The following is an 18,076-nucleotide window of genomic DNA, read 5'->3' on the forward strand; positions in this document are numbered from 1 at the left end:
CAAAGTTCTTTGATGTCACAGCTCTCTCCAGAGCAGTAGATAATAAAGCCACAGGGGTTGGCCAGCTAAATGGTCAACTGTCCTTGGTGTGGTCATCTTCAAACAATAATTTTAATTAACACAAACAATGAAACAGGACACAGTCCTTCTAGCCAAAGTTCAGAGTAACTACGTCAATAGCCCCTTACACGAACTAGGGGACAGAAGGCCACATAAGATGCTTTACCCATCCCCCAGGGCAAGCTGCCCACAGAGCCATCAGCACCTCACATTCCTTTGAACTCAACTTAATTATCTTCCCTTCCTGTCTCTTACCAATAAACATAGAAGCTTATAGATTTCATACACATACATCTATGCATATGACCAACATTTCTACCACACCCCCACCCCACCGCTTGTCACCTCTTTCAGCGTCTTCTGCAGCTCCACCTCGCACCTATCCAGCTCTAGGGTCTTGCTGGTGTAGGAATCCTTAAGGCCCAGCATGGCGTCCTCCCTTTCCTTCAGCTGGACGTTGAGCTCCTTTAGCTGGCCCCGAAGGGCCACCATCTCGCCAGCCCGCTGGGTCACCTCCGCTTGGCTCTCCCGCAGCTGCTGCTTCAGAAGGGAGATTTCCCCTGCCTTCTGGCAAACCTGGGGTATGGAGGTGGAAGAGGTATGTGTGGAGGGATGGGTAGATTGGGGTTGGAGGGGTGGTTGGGGGTGGAGGGAAGGTTAAGAGGAAAGGAAAATAAGTTGGAGAAAAAGAAGGGTTGTTTAAAGAAATTTCCAAACTAACCCCCAGACCCTCGGACATACACATTTACTTGATATCCCTAATCCCCCTCACTCACACATTCCAATCTCACCTCCCACTTGGTCTCTTCAATGCGGGGCAGGATGTCGGCCTGCTCCTTCCTGTAATCTAGACACTTCCGTTCAAGATCCTCCCTCTGGGCCAGCAGTGCGGCCATCTCCTCTTGTAGACATCGCTTTTCCTGCGACAGACGGCTGATCTGGGCCTGCAGGGCACTCTGGGAGCGCTGTGCTCGCCGTGTAACCTGCAAAGAGGAGATAGTTGTTAGCAAAGATATGGGGCCATGAAATCAAGTAGATGCCATTAAATATCAAACAATATATGAAATGTATTGTATTCTGTTTACAGATTCTTGGAAATGTTTCTCCAAGGAAAAGTATTGGTTGGTGTTGACAAATAGTTGCCTATAAACTATCTAAGATGACTAACCTAATCATAATCAGACTACATGTTTTTTCTTAAATAAGAGTTCTGTGTCTCTATCCTCCACTTTAAATAGAAATTAAAATTCTATATTAGATATTGAAATTCTTATCAGACCTTGTATCAATGGGGTTAAGAGGATTATGCATTTTCTTTTAAGGCAGAAATCGGTCACAAATTTGACAAATGTAATATCATTGCTTAGATAGCGTCATTTCAAATCCCACTAGAATCTGATCCTAGATGTGAAGTTCATGACTGCCTGCTGTAACTTTAATTGCAACCATGGAATGCTGGAAACTCATCACATTGGCATTTTGGGTTTAGAAGAGGCCCGAAAGCCATTTGGCAAACACATATGACACTTTTATCAGTGAATATAGACCCAGGTAAAACGGTTTGTATTTCAATAAGCTGGTTTGAGCTTTGGTAAACTTTGGTAAGATTTGAACCTTATCTGGTATAATCTCTGAAGTCACCTGCTGTAGACGGGAGGCATAGTTCTGTCTTAGCTCATCCATCTGGCGCTCCCAAACACGCTGTTTCTCCTCAAACACCTGGACGATGGCTGCCTCGCTCTGGTCCAGGTTACGACGCATGTGCAGCACCTGAAAGCACCAGAGGAGAAGAGAGAGAAGGTGAATTTTTCCATTGTAGGAGAAAACAACAAATTACAAAATAGCCCAACATGGGTTCTGAAGAAGAATGTTGAAAAGTAACTTAACACCAAAACTTATTTTGTTAAACCCCTATGGTTAAGACTCATGCATGGCTTGTGACACCCAATAAATATTCACAAAATATCTCCCTACATTTAGTAGACGCTCTTATCCAGAGCGACTTACAGTAAGTACAGGGACATTCCCCCCCAAGGCAACCGACTATGCACCAACACATTTGTATGTTTTTATCATATATACTAAAATCATATTTTATCATATCACATATATCATCATATTTTCTTTCCTTTTAACAAATTTTTTCTTTTTTTGTACAATATCTTTATCCCAATGTAGCAATGTTCTTGTACTTCCAAATCAAATCTTACACCAAACCGTTTATCTCCTACCAATATATTTGTTCTCAAAGCAAAGTGTTACACCCACAGTCCTGTTTACAGGATAATCTGGTCAAAATACTTTTTTACATAAAGTTTTTTTAACTTAATCTTAAGGCATTGTCTGGGTTTGTAACTGTTGTCCATGGTTTGGACTCTCCCTCACCTAAGCGAAGTAACAGTATTTATTTGCTGTTGAGTAACAGTGCTCATGACCAAATACAGTACCTTTGTCTGTTGAATTAGGATAATACTTTCAAGGATAGTAAGCTTTGAAAATGTTAAATGTTCATCCTAACATTAGGACATTCATACTAAGCTTTATCTTCATCATTTTTGGTAATCCCCCTCTCCTTCTCTCCTTACCTCTTGCTCTCTTTCCCACAGCCTATCCTCCAGGTCTTGAATGACATCATCAGAGGAAGGGGAAGGGCGTAGTGGTCCGGGAACGTCGCTCAGGTGGCTCATCCTCTGGTAGGATGAGGAGCTTTTCCCTGAGGAGGAATGGCCACTGTCTGAGGCGCTCAGTCCATTTTGGTAGCCACCACCCCCTCCGCCACTGGCCCCGCCCCCGCCTGGCCCGGGCTTGTCCATTTTATCTAGAGCTCCGGTGGCCCCTAGCCTGTTAATATGGCTGGTGGAGGCGCTGAGGGGCCCCAGGATCGGCGGTGGGCCATAGCCCGAGCTGGAGCCAGCGTATGTAGGCAGGCTGGTGAGAGAGTTCCTTCCCGAGTCAGAGAGGCACCCCTGGCCTCCTCCTCTTCCACCTCCTCCCCCACCTCTTGTGCCTCCTCGACTCCCGGGGCTGTCCGTGTTCCTAAGGGGACCGGGCATACTTGGAGGTCCACCACCTGCACTGTGGCCTCCTCCTCCCCCTCCAACCCCCCCACCAGTCTGAGGAGGGCACACAAGGTTCTGCATGGAGTGGAAGCTTTTGGGAACCACTGGCTTGAAGGCTGAGGGTCGGACCAGTCCATCGTTGCTCTGAGAGGGTAGGGGGAGAATCAATCCAGTTAGAAATATAATAGAATTACCTAAGTATATGATTTTTGAACTCTGACCATCAAGAATGATAAAAACGTATTATTATTATTAGTATTATTCAAAAGTCTTATTCTGTAAAAACATTTGAAATATACAGTAGCTACACAGTAGAGGAAAGGGCATAGGTATAAAATGGCTTGCCTTGTCTCAACCACAATACCAGTCTACCCTTACGGAAGGAAAATATATTGCAGTATATTGGAAAATATCATGTGATATATTAGGCAATATATGTCCATATATGGGATGTAATATTTATATTGTACAGAAATACATGGGATAATATATTGATGATAAATATATAACTGATATATTATAAACTATAATATATATTCATGTAATATATTGTAATATATTGCAGAATACAGCAATGATTGCCGTACATTTTCCCATATAATATATATATTATATATTAATGTTATGGAACATTAATATATAATATATGTGGTTATATATCCCAAAATATATGCAATATATTGCATATATAGGAAAATGTATGGGTAATATATGTAAAGATATAGTGTCACATGTATGCTTCATATATGGTAGAATTTATTTTAAATATATGTAAAATTATATGGAAAGATATATTGAACAATGCATGTGTATATAAATGAGAACATGCCCATACAATGTACAGACATATATGGTGATATATATGGTGATGCATTATATTCCCATATATATGGAAATATATGGGAAAACGGCAATCATTGCTGTATTCTGCAATATATTGCAATATATTACATGAATATATGTTATAGTTTATAATATATTTGTAATATAATTATTATCAATATATTATCCCATGTATTTCCATACATTATATATTGGTCAATGTAATGGAAAATAATATATTACAATACATTAAAATGTATTTCAAATCATATATTGGTAAATATATTTTCTTTCCTTCAGGGTATGGTTGATGCATTGCAACATATTACCATATAGGAGGGGGGGGGGGTGTAATTCATTAAAAGCAGCTTGTCATGTTTGGTACCATAGATTAAAAGTAGAGGAAAGTGTGAATATGACAGTTTCTCAGTACTGGTAAGGTATCCTAATTCATGCCTGTATATTTATCAAATATATACATACAAAAATAGACATATTTGCCCACACACATCATATAAATGTAAGCCATTTGACATTGTATCTTTTAAACTGCCAATGAACAAGTTATTTAACTGGCTACTCACAGAAAGGTACATACAGTATACATTACCTGTACTACTGTTACTCACACATAAACACACACACAGGCAATGTTACCCACCTGTACCTGCTCCAGCTTCCCAGACATGGGCAGGACGTTAGAGGGGTTGTTGTGGTTGTCCAGCTTGGCACCAGCCCTGGCACCAGCCTCCTTGTACTGCGCCATGTGCTGCCTGCTGTTCTTATCATTGTTTGTGCTCACCACATTGTTCCCACATATATCCAAACTCAACGCCCCTCGGGGCATATCCCGTCCGTCACTCCGTGCCCCTCCATTCACAAAAGCAGAGTTTGACACCTGTCTGTCGCCGTTGCCCCCTGCTGTCACCGCCCGGTTTCCATTACTAACTGCCCGTATACCATTGGACACCACCTGGTTAACATTGTTGTGAGCAGCACCTTTGTTCCTGTCTCCGCCCTCATGTGGTGGAGGGCGGTCAGTGCTGTAGTACGCAGAGTTCTCCTGTGCAAAGGTGCGCTCATCCGCCGTGATGCCTTTGGCGTGGGTAAGAGGAGGCTGGGAAGGGTGGTCCGAGTTGTAGCTACGGTCCTCTAATCCAGCCCCCCAGCCCCGGTGGTTGGACGAGGTGGCGTTGGATGATGATGAGGAAGAAGAAGAAGAGGAGGGTGGTGGGGGAGGGGCCCGAGGCAGGCTGTTCTGGGTGGTACGGGTTCCTACGCTACGCATGGTGGCTTCCTGCTTCTGCTCTGAGGTGGTGGTGGTGTTGACCTCGCTGGCCACGCTACTGCCCATGCCCTAGGGACACCCCCCCCCCCCTCACTGCTGCGGACCCCTCGCTTTACACAGCGCGCCATGTGAGGCATGAAGGGGACAGGACCAGCTGACACACACTGTAGGTAGAGACAGAAGGTAAAGGAAGAAGGGAGAAGTAGGTTAATGAAAATAATTCAGACAGTGTACTCATACTAGAAAAGAGAGACTGTGAAAGAGAGGTTAATTATAGAGTAATGACACAACACAAGAAAGAAAGTACATGGACACATGTACAGCAGAAACATTCACACAGTCTGACAGTCTGACCCGACACACAAAAGATTAACCCATAGGGGATCAGATGGCTAAGCGGTTAGGGAGTTGGTCTATTAATCAGAAGGTTGTTGGTTCAATTCCTGGCCCTGCCAAATTACATTGTGTCCTTGGGCAAGGCACTTCACCCTACTTGCCTTGGGGAGAATGTCCCTGTACTTACTGTAAGTCGCTCTGGATAAGAGCGTCTGCTAAATGTAATGTAAATGTAAATATTCTGAATCTTTACGAATCAATCATATGCCAGTACTTCACTTTCATAGCAAACAAATATAGTTTGACAGTCTGTTTTATCTTGCAACATGACACACTAAAATGTGTGCTCCTCCCTTCCCTTCTCTGCTCCTTGTGATAGATACAGCGGATGAGGTCATCTTTTCCAAAAACCTTCCACCCCCATCCCTCCAACTATGCCCTGCTCCCCTTCCCATGGCAATGAGTTTCAAATTCCCCTTGCACTCTCTCCTCAAGTATTTCCCTTTCTCTTCCTCACACAATCTCCATCTCGCTGAGATGGAAGTCACACAATTTAAACTTCAAAGGACCTCAAGATCCATATGCAGGGCATGACAATGGCACCCGCCCACCCGCCAAATTCGGGTAGAATTAGGCTGTGGCGGGTAAAGCAGTCACTCTTACTAGCCACTTTGGCAGGTGGAATTCTATCTCTCGCTATAAGATTTTTTATTGTAGTCTTCTCAAAACAAAATAATAAACTCATTGCAAGGTTCTCAAGCCTCAAGCATTGACCATGAGACGCACGCATTTCAACCAGTACGTATCGTTTCCCCTGTGTTAAACAGTCTCGGCCACTGTACGTTCGTTGCTAATCAACATAGACGCGCGAACACACGTGAAAGCTCGTCTCGTGGGGCTTTTGATCAAACTTGAGGACCCTGCTCAGTGCAAGTCAAGGATGTGGCGGTAGGCTACTTAACAAATGTAGGAAAACCCGGAGGGCAGACAAAAAAATAGAAAAACTGGGGATGAAAGTGAAACCGAAAATCAAGAGACAAAAAAATAATTGTGTTGTTTATAAATATTCAACTGGACAAAAATAAATTCTGTTTAGTTCATATATTTTCAATACATCTTTACACCCCGTTATATGCAATGAACTACTCTTTTTGTCTTTGTCTTAATCGTTTAGTTATTTTCATACAAAAGGAGCTTTACAAAAACCACTAGCCACAGTGGCTGGTGGGCACATTTTTTTATGTCAGGCCCTGTCCATATGCATACTCTTTGAATGGGATAATAATCTCATTTTAGAATATAGCTGCAAGCAGCAATGAAGGGAACAAGCAGCATCCGATCTGGAAATTCAGTAGCAAAAGCAGCAAAACCAAACTCTTAATAAAGTCGCCATAGGGTTCAGTGGAATTGTCTGAATCTAAGGAATCTAATGATACCTCACTTAAGAAAAATGGTATTATGGTTCAAAAGTAATGGGCGTGAACACACTTCCAAATTTGACCCCTTGGTGGCGCTATAGTGCTTCAGTGGTCAACATGAAACTTGGTGACGATAATCAGGAGACCACCAATCGGTTCTATGGGCTGTCATAGACTCCTAATCCTAAGTATAAATATAAATCTCCTGAGAATTAAACGTTATCGTTACCATTATGATTATACTGCTAGACAGCTACTGTGGCATACTTGGCTTCGCTAAACAGATAATCCGGTATCAAGACTTGCTTGACGACTGTGGCTGGATTCGATCGTACGACCTTGCATATCAAAGAAGCCCGTTTTATCCCAGTGAGCTATTCTGGCTGCTAGGAAATAATGTGTTAGATTATTTTATAAAAAAAGGAAGCCGTTTCTCCCATGGCGAGCTTTGTCAGATTTGACCCAACTATAAACAGCTGTAATTTGTCATATTTTGACATATCAAGGTTATTGTGGTACGAAGATGAATAGATGACATGCTCGTGATGAAATTTCCAAAGTTTTGTCTCCATATGGTAAACCGTCGCAGAGTCACGCTTTGGCATGCTCTTTGTCAAAATCGTTTGCGCGTTAATTGTAAACGGTTTGAGTTATCGATAAAACTCTAAAGATTTTGCATCGGCATGGTCTGAAGATGATCTGTTAAGATTTCATAAAAATCGGAGCAACGGCCTAGGCCAAAAAGTTGGCATTTCTTAAAATACAAATGACGGAAAAAACCTTCGGGACAACAATAGAGTTCAGTCAAATCGTCTGCATCTACGGAATCCAATGAAACCTCACTTAAGAAAAACGGTGTAATGGTTCAAAAGTTATGGGAGTAAACGCACCTCCAACTTTAACGCCTTGGTGGCGCTATAGTGCTTCAGGGATCGACATGAAACTTGGTGACGATAATCAGGAGACCGTTCCAAATCAGTGTGCCAAATTTCAAAACTTCGCACCAATCACTATGGATAATAACAATAAATATAGCTGCAAGCGGCGATGCGGGTTCCTCCGCAAAATGGCAAAATATTATACAAATGTTCATTGTAGAAGGTCAACAGTTGGACAACAAGATAGCAAAACTACTTCATGTTGGGCCATCATACCTACAACCTTATATTTTGCAGGTCACTGTCCCAGTCCATTGAGCTATTCTCAGTGTTGAAGATTATCATTTTCAGTTACTGTATAAAAAAGTAAGCTGTTTCTTCTGTGGTAAGAGTTGTTAGATTCAACCAAAGTTTAAACTACTCAAATTCAATCATATTTTGACATACTAAGGTGAAATTGTTGATGGTACTTCAGAGTGATGTCACCTTGAACCCAATAAGGTTTGAAAACTATCAGTCAAAATGATATTAGATTTTATTGACACAAAGATATTGAGGCAGTGTGGACATTTACATAAATACACCCCTTTCATACATTTTGTATTACATTTCTCATTCCATTTCACCCTATATAAAAACACACCTACCCGCACACTATCTCAATCCATGTCGTTTTCCTCCCTCCCAGCACGGGTCACGTCAAACAGAAATATTGGAGTGTACGCATGAGGTGTAGACATCAACCAAAAATTGCCTCCCACAATCAAAACACATTGATCGCAACACTGTTTCCAGAATTTCTCAAAGATGGCTTGAAGACTGCTTTTCAGAATCACAGCCGATTTAAAATCAAGTGTAGCCTCATTTGCAATAGGTCTATGGCACAGCCCATGATAAACTCCTTAAAAGTCTCAATATACAATGGCCGACCCTCCCTTCTATTAAACCACACAACATGCACTCTCAGGGTTACCAATATGATTATTTTAACTAACAAACAACAATATTACAAACATCTAACTGAACAAAAGCAAAAACTGAAATCCCTTGCATAGTAGTTGTAACCAAACTATTTTCCACAAGTCTTGGCGTTTTTTGACATGCCACACTGCATGCTGGGTACCCAAGAGCGCTGACGCCGATTATCTAGCTGTGCTCCGACAGCGTGATATGACGAGATGCTAGTCAAAGTTGACCTTAGCGCGTGCTAAGGTCTCGGAGTCTCCTGAAATGGAACGCGTCTTTCTGCTTTGAAGCTGCATGCGCATCATCATCAAGACTCCATGTATGTCAAGAGAACATCCAAGCTAACGATTTCGCCAAATCTGACTGCAGGTTTGTATACCATATGTACTGTGTTATGGTTGTTTGAGTTAAACAACTTGCTTAATGAATTAAATGTCTGTTAAATGTCAAATCCAACTATAAATCTATAAAAGAGAGAGTTCCAATCAAATCTGAATTCTTCTTAAACCTAGAGGTTTAAAAAACAACCTTTGCCTAAACTGACATGCACCAACTCAGAGAACTGAGTTTCAACATCCATTTACACATTTAGTCTTAGTTTAAGAACATTGACTAAATGTGTGTAATGCGAAAGGATAACACAAAAATGTAATTGCTGTCCTAAATTATATTTTTTATTACACAATGGTGGAGCAGAAACTAGCAATTCCATGAATCCCATGGAAACAAAGGCAAATGTCTGAGATGGAACTGATGTGGAGCACAAATCATCCAAGAAGCAGTACTTCTCTTGAGTGGTTTTTATTCAGATGACTAATCATTGGATTCAGGTCAAAAGTCTATAACTTGAACTGGTTTCATTACTTAAGACACTAAAAGTCAGCAGCTTGGCATACTGGGACATGGAAAGGATTAAACCTTTAGACTTTCATCAAAGTAAAAAATGCTGGTTTGTCCTTTTTCATCAATGTCCTCAAAAAAGCAGTCTGCAGAGCTACTGTGTCTGTGGGGTGACTGTCTGTCTCTGGAGGGCTGGCAGGCAGGGAAAGCAGGGCCTGCAGGCAAGCAGTCAGGGCAGGCCAGCTAGATGAAGCTGGCCTGCGGTCAGGGCTGAAGAGAAGCTGTCCAGCTAGAGGGGGGTAGTCCAGCAAGGGATCTGTTTTTCTCTCAGCATCCTCTTTTGAACTCTGTTGAGCAGGCCTCTGCATGACCCTCCAGACCTGTAAAAGTGAAGAAAGGATCCATGTCAGTTGTGAAAAATGAAGCTTTTTACATCTACACTTGACATAAACTACAGTTTTGACTGTGAAATGCAGTGGCATTACTTGAACTTTAATCCAAATGTGTTGAACTGATGGAGACCCGGCCATGCAAAGTTACTCAAAAATTTGGCTCAATTCCAGGCTCTGGCAAGAGTATTTAGCTCTAAACTGGTCAATATACACATCTGACCTAAGACCAGCTCGACCTTTGCCTGTAAACAGTGATCCTGACTGTTAGAGACCTTTAAATAGGCTGACCGAGTGAAACTAGCCTGGATAACGTAGGTCGCTTTCTCAGGAAAATGACAAATGAGATAGGCTTGTTTTAAAAGAGCCTATATACTGACTATCTTCAGCAGACTCTTGTCTACAAAAAGCAGTCCTCCCTGACGTTTTAGGAGTAGAATTTAGTGAGTTACGATATTGTTTACATACTGCCAGTGAACGAGCCGAGTCTGTCTTTGAGGCTAAGTCAAAGCAATGTACCCCCGGGACGCAGTCTCACTCCACTTGCGAGTTTTCCACAAATCACAAAAATAATCGGAGCATCTGGCTAAAAGCACGCGACCAAAACATGGCTGCCTAAGCCTATGTGGTTTCCCTGGCGCATAGGCTTATTGCAAAGACTTTCACGACCCAAATCAAAATTCGGAGCCGACATGTCTGTGAGGAATCGCTTTTTCTCCTAGAAACTGTCCTCCTCTACCTTTTTGATGAATTTGCCGAGATGCTACATGATTCACTAATTACACAGAGGGAAAAAGCTAGCTACTTTTCGAGTTCGGTTTTCCGTCACTTCAAACTCACGATTTAAAGGTCTCAAAGTGCTCAAACCTTCACCATAATTCAAGAGTAGTGTACTTTCACGAACCCAATCATTGATTCTAGCTTAAAATGTGTAAAAATAGGACTTACCGAACGTGGCTGCCTCCAACACGGCTATCAGGCGATTCCAGTTGAAAACAACAATGGCCACCGAAAAAGAATTAATAGTCATAATGGCGAGCTGCAACTGGAAGCGCGCTGTGGAGCAATTCAATTGAATTCAATCATATATATAGATTCATACCAAGCTGAAATTGTTTGTGGTACTTCAGAGTGATGTCATCTTGAACCTTATTAGGTTTGAAAAACCATGAGTCAAAATTATATTAGATTTATTCGCACAAAGATATTGAGGCAATGTGGACATTTACATAAATACACTTCATTCAACCATTTTGTATTGCATTTCTTATTCCATGTCATCTAATGTAAAGACATGTATTCTACACATCTGTAACACATTTCGAGTCGATTGGATCTATGGTTCATGAGGAGAAGGGTTCTGAAGGTTGGACCAAATTTGGACAGTACAGCAAAATCTATCATGGCGGACCTTATGGGTTCTTGAGGCGTATTTGTTTCCCATGAGGAATAAGGCATGTATACCAATTTTCAGGCATTTTGGAGTAATGGGGCGCTGGGGAAATCACATAGACTTTGAGCGTGTTTTATAGCGCCACCTATCGGCGTACATGGGCCACTAGCCGTCTGGGAGTAATGAGTGACCTGTTGGATCATTGGGCCAAATTGGAAAAATCGGGACCTTTTGAGCTATTGAGCCATTTAACGGAGAAGAAAAATTATAATAATAGGAATACAAAAAAAAAACAATAGGTTCCCTCCTACCGGAGGAACCCTAATAAAATGAACAAAAACAATAGGTGCCACAGCAGCTTCGCTGCTGCTTGGCCCCTAAATATTATATAAATGTATAATGTGTGTGTTTAAATGTATATAATACACATGTAGAATAGGGTTGTTCACATTTATTCATTGCACAGTTCAATTCATACAGTGCCCTCCAAAAGTATTGGAACAGTGAGGCCAATTCCTTTATTTTTGCTGTAGACTGAAAACATTTGGGCTTGACATCAAACGATGAATGTGAAACCAGAGATCAACGTTTCAGCTTTTATTTCCAGGTATTTACATCAGGATCTGATGCACAAATTAGAAAATATCACCTTTTTGTTCGAACCCACCCATTTGTCACGTGAGCAAAAGTATTGGAACATGTGACTGACAGGTGTGTTTTGTTGCCCAGGTGTGTCCTATTACATACATTATTCAATCAATAAATACCACTGAATGTCTACACTCAGGTTCAGATTGGGTAAGATAGGTTTTGTCTATGCAGACTGTATTCAGAGGTGAAAACAACATGAAAACCAGAGCGCTGTCTTTGGGTGAAAAACAAGCAATTGTGAGTCTTAGAGAAGATGGAAAATCAATCAGAGCCATTGCAGAAACATTGGCCATAGCCAGTACAACCATTTGGAATGTCCTGAAGAAGAAGAAAACTACTGGTGTACTAAGTAACAGACGTCGAACAGGTAGACCAAGGAAAACATCAGCAGTTGATGACAGAAACATTGTGAGAGCTGTAAAGAAAGACCCTAAAACAACTGTTAGTGAGATCAGCAACAACCTCCAGATGGCAGGAGTGAAGGTATCACTATCTACTGTTCGCAGAAGACTTCATGAACAAAAGTACAAGGGCTACACCAGAAGATGCAAACCACTCATTAGCAAGAAGAATAGGAAGGCCAGGCTGGAATTTGCCAAAAAGTACAGAGATGAACCTCAAAAATTCTGGGACAAAGTTTTATGGACTGATGAGACAAAGATTAACTTTTACCAAAGTGATGGAAAGGCTAAAGTTTGGAGAAAGAAAGGAACTGCTCATGATCCCAAACACACAAGCTCATCTGTGAAACACGGTGGAGGTAATGTCATGGCTTGGGCTTGCATGGCTTCTTCTAGGACGGGCTCATTAATCTTCATTGAGGATGTAACACATGATGGCAGCAGCAAAATGAACTCGGAAGTCTACAGAAACATTTTGTCTGCCAATTTAAGGAAAGATGCAACCAAACTGATTGGCAGAGCCTTCATCATGCAGCAAGATAACGACCCAAAACACACTGCCAAAACAACAAAGGAGTTCATCAGGGGCAAGAAATGGAAGGTATTAGACTGGCCAAGTCAATCTCCAGACTTAAACCCTATAGAGCATGCATTTTACCTGCTTAAGAGGAGACTGAAGGGAGGAACCCCACAAAACAAACAACAACTGAAAGAGGCTGCAGTGAAAGCCTGGGAAAGCATCAAAAAGGAAGAATGCAAAAGTTTGGTGACGTCAATGGGTCACAGACTTGCTGCAGTTATTGAAAGCAAAGGATTTGCAACTAAATATTAAGTCTTATTCACTTAAATATGTTTTAAGTATATCTGTTCCAATACTTTTGCTCACATGACAAATGGGTGGATTCAAACAAAATGTGATATTTTCTTAGTTGTGCATCAGATCCTGATGTAAATACCTGGAAATAAAAGCTGAAACGTTGATCTCTGGTCTCACGTTCATTATTTGATGTCAAGCCCAAATGTTTTCAGTCTACAGCAAAAATAAAGGAATTCGCCTCACTGTTCCAATACTTTTGGAGGGCACTGTATATTGTTTTATCAGATATATATGTATTTTTCAGATGCTTCTGGTAGTTTGTTCAATCTCATTCCTTATTACAAGCATACATCAAAATTGTTATTTTTGCTTCATAATCCTACCAAACATTCTATAATGTAGTGATCTCCATCTTTTTATACAGTGTTATACTGTGGCTGATCAAATAAAGGAAACCATCAAATGATATGAATCAATCTATACACACACTTTGTTTCACTCACAAAGATGATACAAATGACATTGTTTCTTTAGCAAATGCTGATTGTGGCTGCATACTCAAAAACAGCAAACTTACTCCATAACACATACATACACACACAGACACAATTATCTTGTTTTGATCTGTTCTCACCTGTCTCTCACTGTCTCACATGCTATTTCCCAATTGGTTAAGGTGTGCGGATTGTTTTACACACCTGGTGCATTTGCATGTTAACCCTTTGTTTCCTGCACTCACGCACACACACAGGCCAAGCATGACACATTTCCCAAAGTCTATTACAGTACAAATAATGACAACATCTATTATAAACATTTGTCAACCTATCTAAGAAACAATATCCTGACACAACCTATTCAGTGATGTAGGCTGTCTGTAGTATAGCTATGTAAAGTCAGTGAATGCAAACCACACCCACGGAGTGTATAAGACGTGTTCTCTGGGTTGTGACATACTGCCGATACCATGCAACACAAATCTGCAAATGAATACATCTGTATTCAAAAAGAACTTAAACAGAACTGCACAGTTTTCTGTTCATATTAAAAGGTTGCAGCCAAACCCTTTGTGTTTGTCCAATCCTTCAACTTTATTGGGGGGTTTCTACTTGTGGCAGGACCAAACGTGTAAGAGGCAAGTTTTCAGATCTGTTTTAAAATGGTGGATATTGATATTCGATAGTATGTATGTTATGGGAAACAACAGTGACGAGACAGGGGCTGCTTGTGGATGCTTAAGTCGAGTTGCTCATTTTGTCCAAAATAGCTTCTAGGTGTAGTACTGCCTTGTGGCCAATTGAGGGACCACTCTCTGAGTGTTGGCTGAGTAATGGCACGTGCCTACACTCCCCTCTCTCTGCCATAGTTACACACGCCGAGGCATTACATCATTGTCTCCATGCTTCAAACAGAAAAAAGAGAGAGAGTGAAAGAGAGCGAAAGAGAGTGCATACACACACATGTTTGCACCCCATCTCTCATACACACTTAAACACATCCAATGCTCTCTCCCTCTCTCATACACTCACAATGAAATACATTCAGGGAATTTTTAATCTCCCCTGCAATGCTGACATTAGCTTAAGTATGGTAAATAATGGGATACACACACATACACTGCAAAGGTAATACATTATCTTTTTTATATATTATTTCCCCTCTTGTATTGACAACAGCCAGACACCTTGTCAACAACTGTGGTGCAAAGGCAAACAAATTGCTCCTTTAACAAAGCACTTACTGTTTTCACCTTAATCCACACACACATATGCAAAGGTAAAGAGACAAATAGCTGGTCGTGTCTGCAATGGGCTGTATAGGTCTAAAAGTCTAAGTAGGATGCACATTTGACATTAACACCATTTTATTTAAGCTTGTATTGAGGTTATATTGCCTATTAAGGCTATGAGTTTGAATATCAGCCCCCCCTCCTGCATCATAATGAAGATCATAAAAAATACATTCTCTTCATGTAATTACCTTGTAATATATGCATAGCCCACAGCGAGACGACAATGAAAAGAGGCCTAGAAATCGAGAACAGTGCTTTGACGACTGCCATTGCTGTCAGCATCTGAAGCCTTTGGCTTATTTAGCCTATCCAGACACTTCTCCCAATGGCAAGACACAGTACGCTTTTTGGCTTTGACGTCAGTCTGTGTACGAGTACAATCGATATAAAACATCCTCTTCAATTATTTTATATTTGAAAACGGCCACATCAACGACCCTCGCCTCGCTATCACGGCACAGATGTGCACAGAGGCAGGGTGACTGTCAGCTGACACGGTGATGTTGGTGCACAATGGAGATACGGCAGCTTCTTTGCACCAGCGTGAAAATCATATTAAACCACGTAGGGGTGAGAAAGCCCCACGAAATGATCATTGGCCATTTTCTCTCCGATTAGGATTACATGTGTGGCCCAGGAATCAAAGTCATTGTGTCTACTCGACTTGCAACTGTGGAGCAAGTACAAAAAGACCCCACTTGAGCAAGCATCGTTTACAACCGCTCACACAACGCTCAGTGCCCCCCCCCCCTTTTTACTCCGTCTTTACATTCACTCCTACAAACAAGGTATATGCATCCCTCCCCGTTTCTCTTTTGCTCTGTAAATTTCAGCAAAATGTCACAGCCTCCCACAACCTTTGCATCAATATTTTTTCTTCGTGTCAGCTTGTGCAACATGTAAAGTAGCACGGCAGATGGATTGGTAATGCGGTTCAATGGCGATAAATATCGAGGAACGCAGGTGTGGATTTGCGCCTCGCAGTGTAGCCTACAAGGTGCGCGGATTTCTCTATAGAAATTAAGGACTGGTGGGCACCATCACCTCGTTGTCGACAACAGCTCCGCACTTACTATTTGCGCCAGTAGAAGCACAGTCAACGCCAAAGGAAGCCAAATTACTCCGTCCCGCAGCCTCTCGGCCCGCTGTCCGATCCTGCTGTGCTCGTGGTCGCAAATAGGGAGGTTGTAGCGGCAGTGCGTGTCTAGCTCCAGTTGTGGGAGGCTGCAGCCGCTGTTGCCTGTAGCGAGGATCGGGTGATGGAGGCAGCTTGAGGATGCGTGTATCAGCTGTGTCACACACCCACCTCCGCCCCGCCCCTTATGATGAACAACAACACCGCCCCCCTCCCTGAAGACCCACCGCGCCTGCGCCAACACAAGTCAAAGCAAAGGTGTGAATTTTGGTATGTAAATATGACATAAATGGTCAATTGTATGTGTGACTTGACACTGTGTGTTTGGATGAGCCTGCATTTATTAACGTGTGTGTAGAGCTGATTATTGATAGGGAGGCCTGGAAAGGCCTTGGGCAGCGTGATGCAGAGTTTCTCATGTGAGAGAGGGAGAGGGACAGAGGAGAGAGATACAGAGAGGGAGGCTCTGTGTAGATGAGCCTTACTTAGGACTCATCAATACAGAACTGAGATGGAGCGTGAAGGAAAGTGGAGAGCCAAAATGAAGGTATTTTGTGGAAATAATATATTGTGAGTGTACACTACAATGCAAATTAGAAAAAAAGTATGGCCTAAATAAAATGGCAAGCCTTTTTTCAAATCCCCAAAATTTGAAATTCAGAAATTGGGGAAGACAGGAGGAAAACCGACCCACTGCATCATGTTATTTTATACTAGTTGGCTACTTATCTTTACTTTCTTATGTTCAAGTTAAGTTATGTTCTTATGTTCAAATGTAGCTGTTATTCAACTAGCAACCTAATGCAAACTTACAGCTACATTTGAACATAAGAACATAACTTAACTTGAACATAAGAAAGTAAAGAAAAGTAGCCAACTAGTATAAAATAACATGATGCAGTGGGTCGGTTTTCCTCCTGTCTTCCCCAATTTTTAAATTTTAAATTTGGGGGATTTGAAAAAAGGCTTGCCATTTACAATTTATTTACAACTAAGGTAAGGTAATGCACCCAAAGTTTATCCCCATCTTCCATAAGGATCAAATAATATATTATCATATAGCCTATTACAACACAAAGGATTCATAAACATATATTATATTATCTGTGAAGCTGTTCATCCAGCAGTCTTTATCCTTTCCTTTGCTGCGTAATCCAAACTGTGGAATGGTTGTGAAAACAAATAATCCACAAGTGCTTCTTCCGCATCACACTCGCTGCGGTCATGCCTCTCTGTGACACCCTCACTCAGGCTACAGTTACTTGCTTCGTTAGCATCCATTCAAGCCATAAGCCTAACGCTCCTTCAGGGCTGTCACAATAAGCTAACACTAACTAGACATTTCTCGATACAAAAACGGAGAGGGAAATTAGAAAAATCTAAAAGTGGTTTGCAATTTGCATTTATTATTTATCTTTTCTAATATGGTAGTGTATCTACCGCTATTGCTGTATTGCCATCCCTATCACTTTACCACCAGTTCGTCATACTCACAGTACAGTAACCTACATGTGATTGCGAATTCAATCAGAATCAGAAAGGGTTTCATTCAGCATGAAAGTTTGCACAGACAAGGAATTTACTTTGTCAGGAAGGTGCATACATTAAACATATAGGAATCCTAAAACTTTAATATGTGGTCTAACTATACTAAAGGTACAAGTCTATCTAATACTAATACAAAATATAAAATAAAGTGTAGCCAAATAATTTACAATATAAAAATACAAGTAGTACAAGTAAGATACAAATAGTTTAATATAGTGCAATTGCAACGTGGCAAGGTATCATTGTGCAGATTGTGAATTAAGTCAGTGTGAGCTCTTGGCCT

General features: G+C 41.4%; 1 protein-coding gene across 1 annotated transcript in view; it reads right to left on the reverse strand.

Moving 5' to 3' along the window:
- Positions 1-16,224, reverse strand: part of LOC124484489 (leucine zipper putative tumor suppressor 3) — a 43,683-nt gene extending 27,459 nt beyond the window's left edge. The window contains exons 1-6 of the mRNA XM_047045418.1: positions 16,184-16,224; positions 4,603-5,393; positions 2,646-3,263; positions 1,702-1,830; positions 852-1,043; positions 406-636 (exon numbers count right to left, since the gene is read on the reverse strand). Of these exons, the coding sequence (XP_046901374.1) occupies positions 406-636; positions 852-1,043; positions 1,702-1,830; positions 2,646-3,263; positions 4,603-5,295 (1,863 nt within the window). The 5' untranslated portion in view covers positions 5,296-5,393; positions 16,184-16,224. The remainder of the gene's footprint in view (positions 1-405; positions 637-851; positions 1,044-1,701; positions 1,831-2,645; positions 3,264-4,602; positions 5,394-16,183) is intronic.
- Positions 16,225-18,076: the final 1,852 nt, after the last annotated feature.

This window comes from Hypomesus transpacificus, chromosome 22, assembly GCF_021917145.1.
Source record: "Hypomesus transpacificus isolate Combined female chromosome 22, fHypTra1, whole genome shotgun sequence".
Lineage (NCBI taxonomy): Eukaryota > Metazoa > Chordata > Actinopteri > Osmeriformes > Osmeridae > Hypomesus > Hypomesus transpacificus.